Genomic DNA, 14,291 nt, shown 5'->3' with positions numbered 1-14,291 from the left:
GTAATCTGAGAGCCCAACACTTAGGAGATAGCTATAAACCGATGTGGCCATTATGTATTGCGTCACCATATTCCATCCCTAAACTACCAATTCGTCAGGGCTCACCTTTCGGGCATAAACTTTTTCGGCTGTGGGAAGTATTCTTCGTCCTCATACAGAGTGAAGGCCATGACTCGAATCATCATCCCGGCCTTGAATTCCACACCGTTAATGGTACAATCCTGTGTACACATCCGGGCAGTTCTAAAACACGGGATAAAACTAATAACCATTTTTGGTATGATTGTATATTCGAAAATGTCGAAAATTTACATTTTAAATGATTTTACAACAGTTTTGAAAACTTACTAACATTCTCCGGTAGAATTGACGTTATTACCTGTCTTACAAATTAAGTATAAATGAACAATAAAGAACATATATTAAAGTTTATCTGGAAAGTATATCATATTTCAGCAAATTTGTCCTTCCTTTAACCTCCATTTTAATGTAAAAACATATTGACACATGTTTAACTGGATCAGTTTCATGTTGTTTTTATTAGATTAAATCACTAGTCTTCTTACCCTGGTGCACATGGATACAGGCGAAGTGCTTCATTCATGACCATTTCCAGGTACTCCATGTTTTTCAGGGCAGCTACGGTAGGATGTTCCTGGAGCAGTGGATAGGTGAGACGTGACGCGTTAGTTATGTAACAGTTTATAATGTGACGTCATCGATTTAGGCTACATATTGTGCTTTACTATTAGAGTCGGACCTTTATGCGTGTTAATTTATTTTTAAAATATTTTGTAACAAACTTAAGATGACTTTTCCTAAATGCAAAATCCATTTTTATCATGCTCATGTATCCGAGTCGAGATTTTCAACATTGACTATCATGAACATTTAGCATCTTTCCGTGAACGATATTCAACTTGCTATAGAATTGCTTTCATAAAAATATAGAAGCTGCAGTCCGATAAACTGCAGCGGGCAGAACATCAACCTTTAGGCAAACGAGATATGAAAGCTATTCAAGATATTTAAGATATTTGAAACATCAGAGATATTTTTAAAATACTTTTGAAGATATTGGTAAAATATAAAGTAATTTGTGTCTATTTCAAGCAATGCGTCATTTTAGAATTCTCTTTTTTCCAGGAAATCAAAACTAAAAGTGATAAAATTGGAAATTAAAAAATTCTTTATCTACGATTACGAAGAGCATGTTCACCGAAACAAACAAATCAAATTTGGTTTCATCAGATTGTCTTGAAATAATTCAACGACAGTAGTAAAGTGACTTATTGTATTGAATGGTCTAAATAACCAAATAGTTCATTCAGCAAAGTGTACTTCATACAAATATATTAAATAAATAAATATATAGGTATTTCATTTCTTCGTTTTTCTACCAATTATTGCTTATATTGTTTGTAAGTTCATGAAGGCAATACTAACGTTTAGTCCACATTGTGCGAATATCTCGTCATACGCCCTCTGTTGTTCCGGCTGGTTCATAGCGAGGCAATGCACGACGAACTCGAGGGCGGCATTTAGAGTCCCCAGTCCGCCACCGATCAGGGAGTGCAAGTGTGCAATGATCTCCTCGTCGTCGAGCGCGCGACGTACAACTTTGCCCTCCTCATCACGGGAACTGAACGTGCGAGTGATAATGTGATCCAGGAGGTTGTCAGTCGATTCAGTTGTATAATTTTTCTGGAAAAAATACACAGGGACCTGTAACACGTTTTCTTTGTTGGGATTTTTGTCCGGAAGGGAAACAGTCCAAACGATTTTTTCGAGGTGAACATATTGAAACGCAGATTAACGTTGTTTGCAATATGGTTGCCCACAGGTGAACAGTCACGAGTATCTATACAATACATACATTCAGAATGCCTTTTGATATTCAAAACTGGTAACGCTAACTCCAGGATTTAGGTCTTAACCCTAACAAAACTCTGTATTTATTTGTTATAAGTACGTTGCATCAATACTGCTCAGCCCATGAATCAAATTGCTCCTATATTCATTTTTCTGTACCGATGTGTCCACAAAATTGCTAAGTGAGCTCAAAATCGATAAAAACAAACGTGAGCAACAGACAGATTCACATGGAGACCCATTTAAAGTACCAAGAGAATAAGACTAGGGCCTGCATTCATGAAACCGTTCTCTTGCTCAATCAACTATGATTGCATCCGCTTATATAAGTGAAGGATTTGGTTTGTTTGTGTTTTACGTCCTATTAACAGCTGTGGTCATTTAAGGACGTGCCAGATTTGTGGTGGTGGAGGTAAGCCGGAGTTCCCGGAGACAAAAACCACCGACCTACGGCCAGTACCTGGCGACTGCCCCACGTAGTTCTCGAACACGCGACCCAGTGGTGGAGGGCTAGTGGTAGCAGAATGTCAGACGCCCGAACCAATTGGCCACCGTGGCCACATAAAATAAAAGAGACATTACAGATACTATAGAACCAGCATTCAATGAAAGTGAGGATTCATCGAAAGGTATCGAAAGGTAATATGAACACAGCCAGAACCGTTTCCAGCACTACCGTTCACATACGTCAAAACGTAGCTGGTCAAATTAACGACAATCAGTTTGCGTTCAAAATAAAAACCGGGCGGCTTACCTGTTGTCTTGTCAACTGTACCATTTGCCTCATCTTTTCCACGTGTTTCATGTGTACACGCCTATGTTTGTAGTCAAAGATCTTCAAGATTGGAGTGAGACTTTCATAAACTCCTACAGGAGGTAAAAAGCATATGAGTGGTTAAATATACATTTGATACTGTTTGCACATATTGATGGTGAGATCCGTTACTTTATAATATACTTATAAAATGTGAGTATTGATGGGTGGAAATTGTAAATGATTTTAATCGCTCTTCAAATATTTCAACAGAAATGTTCAAGTTTCATAAATTTCAATTTCCGGTGTTAAGTCTTACCATCAGCATTTGATTTTCTTTCTATAAAAAATACATTTAAAAAAATGATTGGTGTATAGTTTAATTATATGTTTAGGGAGTAGAAAACAAATCGCCTTTCACCAAGTCTCCCGGGATCAACTTCCTGATAACACGCGCAAAAGTATGTGCCACGCGGATGTTCACCGGGTACTTCGGTTTCCCCACACATTTCCCCCTACGCTCACATCCGGGACAGCAAGAGTGTTTAACAGAAGCCGCACTTACTTTTTGATAATTGTTATAAAAGAAATAATATTTTATTATTTTTATTCTAAACTGGTTCATTCACTCTATATGATGTGAGAAGGTGATGTACACTTACGACAGATTCCAGCCAGTTTGTTCTCCGTGGACGCAGCGTTCAAGGTCTCCGTCATAAACTGCATCAGAATGGCGTCCGGGTCGTCCATACTGTTGACTTCATAATTGAATGCAGACAAGGCGAAAGCGTCCAATGTGAACCCGTCCAAGAGTCTGTGGGAGAGATCAGCCAGGAATATAATACATACAGGAATATAATACATACAGGAATATAAGACATACAGGTATAGAAAACATACATGAATAGAATACATACAGTAATAGAAAACATACAGGAATAGAAAACATACAGGAATATAATACATACAGGGTTAGAATACATACAGGTATAGAATACATACGGGAATAGAATACATACAATGATAGAATACATACAGGAATAGAATACCTACATGTATAGAATACATATATGAATAGAATACAAACAGGAATAGAAAACAAACAGGTATAGGATACATACATGAATATAATACACACAGGAATAGAATACATACAGGTATAGCATACAAACAGAAATATAATACATACAGGAATATAATACATACAGGAATCTAATACCTACAGGTATCGAAAACATACATGAATAGAATACATACAGTAATAGAAAACATACAGGAATAGAAAACATACAGTAATATAATACATACAGGTTTAGAATACATGCAGGTATAGAATACATACAGGTATAGAATACATAGAGGTATAGAATACAAACAGGAATAGAATACATACAATAATAGAATACATACAGGAATAGAATACCTACATGTATAGAATACATACATGAATAGAATACAAACAGGAATAGAAAACAAACAGGTATAGGATACATACATGAATATAATACACACAGGAATAGAATACATACAGGTATAGCATACAAACAGAAATATAATACATACAGGAATATAAGACATACAGGTATAGAAAACATACATGAATAGAATACATACATGTATAGAATACAAACAGGAACAGAATACAAACAGGAATAGAATACATACAGGAATATAATACATACAGGTATAGAATACATACAGGAATAGAATACATACAATGATAGAATACATACAGGAATAGAATACCTACATGTATAGAATACATACAGGAATATAATACATACAGGGATAGAATACATACAGGTATAGAATACATAGAGGTATAGAATACAAACAGGAATAGAATACATACAGGGATAGAATACATACAGGTATAGAATACATACGGGAATAGAATACATACAATGATAGAATACATACAGGAATAGAATACCTACATGTATAGAATACATACAGGTATAGAATACATAGAGGTATAGAATACAAACAGGAATAGAATACATACAATAATAGAATACATGCAGGAGTAGAATACCTACATGTATAGAATACATACATGAATAGAATACAAACAGGAATAGAAAACAAACAGGTATAGAATACATACAGTCCATACTGTTGACTTCATAATTGAATGCAGCCAAGGCGAAAGCGTCCAATGTGAACCCGTCCAAGAGTCTGTGGAAGAGATCAGCCAGGAATATAATACATACAGGAATATAATACATACAGGAATCTAATACCTACAGGTATCGAAAACATACATGAATAGAATACATACAGGAATAGAATACATGCAGGTATAGCATACAATCAGAAATATAATACATACAGGAATATAATACGTACAGGAATATAATACATACAGGAATATAATACATACAGGTATAGAATACATACAGGTAGAGAATACAAACAGGAATAGAATACATACAATAATAGAATACATGCAGGAGTAGAATACCTACATGTATAGAATACATACAGGTATAGAAAACAAACATTAATAGCATACCAACATGAATAGAATCCATACAGGAATAGAATACATACAGGTATAGCATACAAACAGAAATATAATACATACAGGAATATAAGACATACAGGTATAGAAAACATACATGAATAGAATACATACATGTATAGAATACAAAAAGGAATAGAATACAAACAGGAATAGAATACCTACATGTATAGAATACATACAGGTATAGAATACATACAGGTATAGAATACAAACAGGAATAGAATACATACAATAATAGAATACATACAGGAATAGAATACCTACATGTATAGAATACATACATGAATAGAATACAAACAGGAATAGAAAACAAACAGGTATAGAATACATACATGAATATAATACACACAGGAGGACCTGAATAACACACTCACTTTGTTCTAAACAAATGTGGCAGGTTTTACTCTCTTTTTATAGTAAGTTGATTTAAGAATTTTCATTTTGATTTTGAGCTTAGCCAAAAGAGCAGGCATGAATATGTATGTCAAGAAGGTAAGCTTAAACGAATTGATAATAATTGTGGTACTCACACTAACACGCACATTACAAGATACCAATGTAAAGGAGAGGATTAAGTCGATACAATTAATTTTCTAGTATAACTACCGTTCAACAGATTGTTTTCTTCTCACAAGCGGGTGCATTTTAACTGTTCATTTTAACTCACAGTGCATCGAGGAATTGAACGTTTTAATTGCACCGCCACAAAAGGTTTACTTTACTGAACAGGGTCATTTAATTCTTCATTTGTAAAACAAGCAAAAGTTATTTAACCGATAAACATTAGACATATTTGTGCTTCAAAAAAAGAGTAAGGAAATCTTTCCGTAAGAACAATCAAGTTTCAATTAGCATTTATTTCGGGAAATAATGCGTCTGCGATATTGTGTTCTCTTTATAGTCCTTTAAGATAAAGGATATCCTTCTAAAAGAACAATTAAGTATAAATCAGGGTTTTATTTTGAGTAAACGTGTAATGGATACTTTGTTCGCGTTAAAGTCCCTTTGTGCTACTGTAGATCAATGCAACTAGGTTGTTATGATAGTGGGTACTCACGTGGCGATGTTGAAGCCCTCTGGATGGTACTCGACCAGCTTCGCAAGCTTGGCGAGGAAGATGTCGGACGTGACCTTGACATTTTCAACAGCCTGCAATACACGTTAGATAGAATATATAAAAATGAGGCTGTACGGTAGATGTAACGGTCATACAGCGTCATACAATAGTCTTAACGGTCCATTAATACAATATGGTCATACAGGGTCACACAGTAGTCTTTATCCGTCAACAACAATAAGGTCATACAGGGTCACACGGTAGCCTTAATCCGTCAACAACAATAAGGTCATACAGGGTCATACAGTAGTCTTAACCCGACAACAACAATAAGGTCATACAGGGTCACACGGTAGCCTTAATCCGTCAACAACATTAAGGTCATACAGGGTCACACAGTAGTCTTAATCAGACAACAATAAGGTCATACAGGGTCACACAGTAGTCTTAATCAGACAACAACAATAAGGTCATACAGCGTCATACGATAGTCTTAACGGTCCATTAATACAATATGGTCATACAGGGTCACACAGTAGTCTTAATCAGACAACACTAAGGTCATACAGGGTCACACAGTAGCCTTAATCCGTCAACAACAATAAGGTCATACAGCGTCATACGATAGTCTTAACGGTCCATTTATACAATATGGTCATACAGGGTCACACAGTAGTCTTTATCCGACAACAACAATAAGGTCATACAGGGTCACACGGTAGCCTTAACCCGACAACAACAATAAGGTCATACAGGGTCACACGGTAGCCTTAATCCGTCTACAACAATAAGGTCATACAGGGTCACACAGTAGTCTTAATTCGACAACAATAAGGTCATACAGGGTCACACAGTAGTCTTAATCAGACAACAACAATAATGTCATACAGGGTCACACAGTAGTATTAACAGTCCTTCATTAAAGTAAGGTCATGCGGTAGACTTAACGACACACACAACAAAGCCAGACAGACACACAGTAGAAACTAAGTGAACAAATGGACGGTAAATATGACAAGGAACACACGGAAGTGAAGAGGTTGTAGAAATGAGAAGAAGTTTAGTAATAAGTACACGTGGTAAGGAAGCGCCATCTTTAAGAACTTGGTTTGTTGATGCCGGAGACCAAACAAAATCCATCTGACTTCACCACTGAACTATGTACAGGATTGTGACAGGATTCAGCAGGATGTAGGTGGCTTTTTTAAAGGATCACGTAGTCGGTCAATACCTCCGCCCCAGTGATTGCCAGTAGCATTGAATATTATCGAAACAGTTGTCGCCAACATATAATTTATAGTAATTTATATAATCTAATCTAGTCAGTGTGCGTCACTCATACAAATATTTTGTTATTTTTATTGAAATATAACCATTATTTCTGTTTCAATCATCATACCTTCTCCATGTTGATCTTGTTGAATGCTGTGGCAACGATGGATCGCTGTTGTTTCCATAACGACCCGGATGTGGTGAAGAGATTCAAATGGTCAGGGTAGTAAGTAAACGGGTTGTAGACCTTAAATAAGAAACAGATTGTCATTAAACCATTGTCAGCATATTATCGAAAAAAGGGAAAGACAGTTGACATTCTAGCGGCCCTATACCATGTCTTACAATATGAACCTTTTCCCCTTCGCTCCCTTAGCACTTTATTTTGTCACGAAAGCTGTTTAAACGCTGTAAAAAGTCGTTTATTAAGCAATATGATGTTCAAGAGCTTTATTAAGTTTGCCGTCAATAGCAATGTGTGTTAAAGACCATAACAACATTTGCTAAAATATTCATAATCTGTATTTACATTTCGATAGAGTAGATCTTTATTTAGTTGTTTCGAATAGTTTTTGAACAACAGATCAAGTGTTGACAACAATGAAATTGATGACGTCACTAAAGAGATTGATGACGTTGCAATAGCAAATGTTGTTATAGTCTCATAACAACAATTTGCCTTCGAAATGCATTAAAATGGAAGGATGCAGAGCAAATGTAAATATATACAAATAATATTGGATTGTACGATTGACGTTAATATCGGAAACACCATATCTCAAAGTTAAAAAAAAAATACACTAAGGTACAAAATAAAGTCATGAACCATGACGATACAAATATACTAGATCTACACTAAAATACAAAATACAACAATAGCGAATATACTGCTGGTTTTGTTTTGTTTAATTTCGCGTGGCTGATATTTCACGGTTATTCTTATTAGAACTAGTTTGCGGTGTTTAAATTTCGCGATAAAGTGCTAGGTGAAAATATAGCTTTCACGAGGGTAATACAGTATTTAGATGATGGGATATATTTTACAAGTGTTTATCAAAATAAAGTAAATGCTATATTTACTTATTTTTTTATCGCTTATTCGTCCGCAAAGGCGTCAACCGGTCCTTTTCTTTTTTTCTTAGTTTACATATATACACAGATATCATTATTTTTTTTTAAATCGTCGGGTATTTCATTTCAGGCTATCTTTGGTGACCACAAATAAAATGAATATTAACAGCTATAAATTATACAACATAACCCAATTAAAAGAATGATAAAATCACAAAATCTGTTCATATAAAAAAAATCAACCCATGAAAATGGACATAAAAATGAAATAATCCTTCAAATGAAGAATTAATGATACTTTCACTATTTCCACGGATATTTTAGAAAGACAAATTATATTAATTATTGGTTTTGATATTACTCAATAGGTTGTGAACTATAAGATGATGGGAGAACGCTTTTGCATACACATCACGGGCTTATGTGTAAGGTACATGTAGCATACATCCTTAACTGGTCATTAAGTTGACTGAACTTTACACAACGGTCAAAGGTTGGACTCTGTTGACCATATACGGTCAAGACGTTCTGATTGGTCATTGGCATATTAGAAAACACCTACCGGTCGGACGCCGAACTTGTCGAAATGCTTGACCAGTATCTCCTTGGTCATTTCGGGGTCGTTGACCACAATGCTAGGGCGAAAACCTTCGAAGAACCTGCAATAAGTATAACCAGTTATACGGTCAGATAACCTGTTCGGTTGTGATGCACAACATAAAAGTGTTTCTAGTAAACACCAGGGTAACTGATAGGGCAGTTCCGATTCCGATATCGTTCAGGAAAAGTGATACTAATTCATATACATATACGTAAAAGGACTTAAAGTAGGTAGCATGGCAACCGATAAAGCAATACTAATTGTTATAGACATATCTTGTTTAGAAATGTAATATTGATGTATATACCTATGAAGCTTATGATATTACATCCACTATGGAGCTTCCACCATTCAATAAGGGACTCATACATTCCTGTTTTAGTAGTTTTACATTATCGTTAGTGTGTAAAACAACTTAAGTAAGTGAAAGGTTATTTTTTCGGCAATTCTAGATTGCATTGCACTGAGGTCTTTATTGCTGTAAAAAGACTGTTAATTGTTTGTCTTTTTTTGTGTGTGTGAAATAAAATCGTGTACAGCATTTCAGAGTCGTTTGAGTAAGACTTTATCCTTTTACAGTACCACACAAGCGGTAATGTGTTGAGTAAGCTCACGTATGGACAGCTAAAGCGAACCTCGCCTAACTGAACTGTTCCCAGGACATCGGAGCCAGCTCTTAGACATATTTAAGCGTGAGTCTTTGGTACGATTTAATTGATTCGCTTTGAAGGTAAAAAAGGCCTTATTAACATACATATTCCTCAAACGCTCCCCACCAGGACACCCAACTGTACGTACCCATTGCTACCAGCATGTGTTAACGTAACGATTTAGCTAGTGCCAACACTTAAGTGAGAATTAGGTTTTTAAGGTAATGTAATCAATTAGACTGTTTCATACAGATAACGCAGCATTACGTTTTAAAATGGCCCAAATGGGTTTTAGTGAGTTTAGCTAACATGAACACAGATAGGACTCTGTTTTCTCAAATATACAAGAAATTTGAAGTAATGTTATGTGTAGAAACTACGAATAAACTTTTATTCTCATAAGTATACAAAATGTTATTCGAATTTTCCACACATAACATAACTGTGAATTTCTTGTATATTTGTGAGAGAAAAAAGGTTATTCCATGTTTCTACACATTTAAAGTAATTTATGCGTAGAAACTTCGAATTACCTTTTTTCTCAGAAATATATAAGAAATTCCTAGCAATATTATGTGTGGAAATTTCGAAAAGTATTTTAAAATTATTTTCGGACTACGCTTGCTGCAGTTACAGTGTTTGAAATTAGATCGAAAGGAATAGGTGGACGAAAGACAAATTTCTTTTAGCCAACATACAATTTCAAACAACTAAAAAACATGTTTATATTTTCTCGTGACAGTTAAAAGAGATGGGATACTACAATCCGATTTGTTTTCTTACACTGGTAATATATAGATATTTTCTTACCCGTAGATCTTTCCATATTTCTTTCTGAACTCCTTGAATACCTCCAATGGATTCTGAAATGGAAACAAAATGACATTAACATAAACAATATGTTTAGAACTGTTAATTTAATCCGTTAGTTTTTTTAATATTTTAAAATAACTCATGGCCTGAATTGTTTGGATTCATAGAAAGATAGGCAACCGAGTATATTTCACGAAAACAGTATTCGTTAATTGTTTTAATCGTAATAAGAGAAACAACTTAAACTTTTAAAAAATTGGTCCAATTGGACGATAGACAACTGAGTATATTTCAGGAAATAAACAATAACAATATATTTCCATTAAATATATAAAAGTAGACATGATGTGGCATAAATCATTGTGATAGCACTATCAATCACTGTGGCGTCATCAGTAAGAATGAGATGTAACATTTGCAAAGAAATGGCGTTTTTTTAGGAATTTTGTAAAAACACATGCTATTTAAAATAGCTTAGTTATATTATGATAAAAAAAATCCGAATTTGTATCAAAAAAATTCTAAAGCTAGGGCAATTATTTGATATCCTCTAAGTGCGGTATTTAAATTGATTAGCGGGCTATGTTCCTGCTTTACACAACAGGGATGACCGCAAGTACAGATATAATTATATACTGTTCTGAAAAGTACATTTGTACACACTGACAGTGTAAAAGATCTGAAGATAACGATGACGTAGGATTAAACAAACATAAACAGAAGAAAGGGCGTGGTTGAATCCATCAGGCATGAAACGGGCGTGGTTGTGTGGGGATACCGATAGCGTGATCTTAATCTAAGTTTAAAATATGGCCGATAACGTAAAGATATGTCGGAATTCACATCTTATCATTTGGACCAGATTTTGTTAAATTGTATTAAATTGATTAAACCGCTCTATATATAGATTTATTCTTTACATTACTGTACATTTAATTTCATGTTTCACTAATGATAGGTCGTATTTTATTTGTGAAAAAATCTACCGTAATTAAACGTATTAAGGTTTGATGTATTTGCTACGATAAAATAAAACGATTAAAATTTCAGAAACCATATCTCTAAACTGCAAGCAAAGCATTTTATATATTTAAAATTTACCTAACGAAACTAATGACCGGTTAGAAGCGAAATATGAATTAAAAATCAATCCAATTGTCTGATCCAATATGTTTTAACCTGAACTATTGGTAAGAAGTATCCAAATTTTACTTCCCGTTTTGCTAAAAAAATAAAAAATAAAATAAAAAATAAGACATCAACTAAAAATGAATGAAGAACAACCTGGTATGTTAAGTCATCCTACCTGATATTTCAGTGATTTACCTTTTGTAGTAAGATAATTAGATTTATACTACATAAAGTAGCTCGAACATTTTGATGACTTTAAACACACATTTAATTTCGAATCATCACGTGTAATATGCGTTCACTCCTAAATATACAAATTTGTATCACCAATGTATAATAAGAAATATAAATAGTTTGATTTTAAACGTATGCTACTTATGTGTGCTTAATCTTGTTAAGTTAACAAAGCTTCGACTTGATAAAACACCTGACAGCACAACCAAAGGAGGAGTTAACAGCATGGTACAGATCCCTAACATTCTCCGAATCATCGTACTGAGATTACATCACGGGTACACGTACACCAGGCCGGACATAGCCGGCACTAGAACAATTCACGGCGGAAAGTATCACTTACATGATAGCTTCACGAAATAACGTAATTAATTCGCTGTCAAACCATAGGAATTTGTACATATGTTGTTGTGATGACCGTGTAAAAACGAGTATTATTTATGTCGGTGTTAGCTTAATATTTTCAGATTTTTGACATTTTATTTATTGAAAATGAACAAACGAATACTATATTTAAAAATAACTACTACTATTTAATGTTAACTTAAAGTTATATGCATAAAACGCATAGCACCAACCCGTACCATAGTGTTTCACCAGTCGGTAACTGTAACCATACTTCTAGCTCACTGTTAACACAACCAGTACCATAGTGTCTCACCAGTCGGTAACTGTAACCATACTTCTAGCTCACTGTTAACACAACCAGTACCATAGTGTCTCACCAGTCGGTAACTGTAACCATACTTCTAGCTCACTGTTAACACAACCAGTACCATAGTGTCTCACCAGTCGGTAACTGTAACCATACTTCTAGCTCACTGTTAACACAACCAGTACCATAGTGTCTCACCAGTCGGTAACTGTAACCATACTTCTAGCTCACTGTTAACACAACCAGTACCATAGTGTCTCACCAGTCGGTAACTGTAACCATACTTCTAGCTCACTGTTAACACAACCAGTACCATAGTGTCTCACCAGTCGGTAACTGTAACCATACTTCTAGCTCACTGTTAACACAACCAGTACCATAGTGTCTCACCAGTCGGTAACTGTAACCATACTTCTAGCTCACTGTTAACACAACCAGTACCATAGTGTCTCACCAGTCGGTAACTGTAACCATACTTCTAGCTCACTGTTAACACAACCAGTACCATAGTGTCTCACCAGTCGGTAACTGTAACCATACTTCTAGCTCACTGTTAACACAACCAGTACCATAGTGTCTCACCAGTCGGTAACTGTAACCATACTTCTAGCTCACTGTTAACACAACCAGTACCATAGTGTCTCACCAGTCGGTAACTGTAACCATACTTCTAGCTCACTGTTAACACAACCAGTACCATAGTGTCTCACCAGTCGGTAACTGTAACCATACTTCTAGCTCACTGTTAACACAACCAGTACCATAGTGTCTCACCAGTCGGTAACTGTAACCATACTTCTAGCTCACTGTTAACACAACCAGTACCATAGTGTCTCACCAGTCGGTAACTGTAACCATACTTCTAGCTCACTGTTAACACAACCAGTACCATAGTGTCTCACCAGTCGGTAACTGTAACCATACTTCTAGCTCACTGTTAACACAACCAGTACCATAGTGTCTCACCAGTCGGTAACTGTAACCATACTTCTAGCTCACTGTTAACACAACCAGTACCATAGTGTCTCACCAGTCGGTAACTGTAACCATACTTCTAGCTCACTGTTAACACAACCAGTACCATAGTGTCTCACCAGTCGGTAACTGTAACCATACTTCTAGCTCACTGTTAACACAACCAGTACCATAGTGTCTCACCAGTCGGTAACTGTAACCATACTTCTAGCTCACTGTTAACACAACCAGTACCATAGTGTCTCACCAGTCGGTAACTGTAACCATACTTCTAGCTCACTGTTAACACAACCAGTACCATAGTGTCTCACCAGTCGGTAACTGTAACCATACTTCTAGCTCACTGTTAACACAACCAGTACCATAGTGTCTCACCAGTCGGTAACTGTAACCATACTTCTAGCTCACTGTTAACACAACCAGTACCATAGTGTCTCACCAGTCGGTAACTGTAACCATACTTCTAGCTCACTGTTAACACAACCAGTACCATAGTGTCTCACCAGTCGGTAACTGTAACCATACTTCTAGCTCACTGTTAACACAACCAGTACCATAGTGTCTCACCAGTCGGTAACTGTAACCATACTTCTAGCTCACTGTTAACACAACCAGTACCATAGTGTCTCACCAGTCGGTAACTGTAACCATACTTCTAGCTCACTGTTAACACAACCAG

The 14,291-nt window shown here is 35.6% G+C and overlaps 1 protein-coding gene across 6 annotated transcripts in view; it reads right to left on the bottom strand.

The window, feature by feature from the left end:
• LOC110445408 (cytochrome P450 3A28-like) overlaps positions 1-14,291 on the bottom strand; it is a 127,064-nt gene that overhangs the window by 6,136 nt on the left and 106,637 nt on the right. For all 6 annotated transcript variants that reach the window (XM_021490007.1, XM_021490005.1, XM_021490008.1 and 3 more), the window contains 9 exons: positions 10,615-10,667; positions 9,116-9,212; positions 7,610-7,729; positions 6,211-6,302; positions 3,289-3,440; positions 2,627-2,739; positions 1,447-1,704; positions 567-655; positions 106-243 (listed from right to left, as the gene is read on the bottom strand). In XM_021490007.1, the coding sequence (XP_021345682.1) occupies positions 106-243; positions 567-655; positions 1,447-1,704; positions 2,627-2,739; positions 3,289-3,440; positions 6,211-6,302; positions 7,610-7,729; positions 9,116-9,212; positions 10,615-10,667 (1,112 nt within the window). The remainder of the gene's footprint in view (positions 1-105; positions 244-566; positions 656-1,446; positions 1,705-2,626; positions 2,740-3,288; positions 3,441-6,210; positions 6,303-7,609; positions 7,730-9,115; positions 9,213-10,614; positions 10,668-14,291) is intronic.

The sequence above is a fragment of the Mizuhopecten yessoensis genome, unplaced genomic scaffold (genome assembly GCF_002113885.1).
Source record: "Mizuhopecten yessoensis strain PY_sf001 unplaced genomic scaffold, ASM211388v2 scaffold2275, whole genome shotgun sequence".
NCBI lineage: Eukaryota > Metazoa > Mollusca > Bivalvia > Pectinida > Pectinidae > Mizuhopecten > Mizuhopecten yessoensis.
Note: the sequence above shows the minus strand (reverse complement) of the source record. Positions and strands in the feature narration are given on the sequence as shown.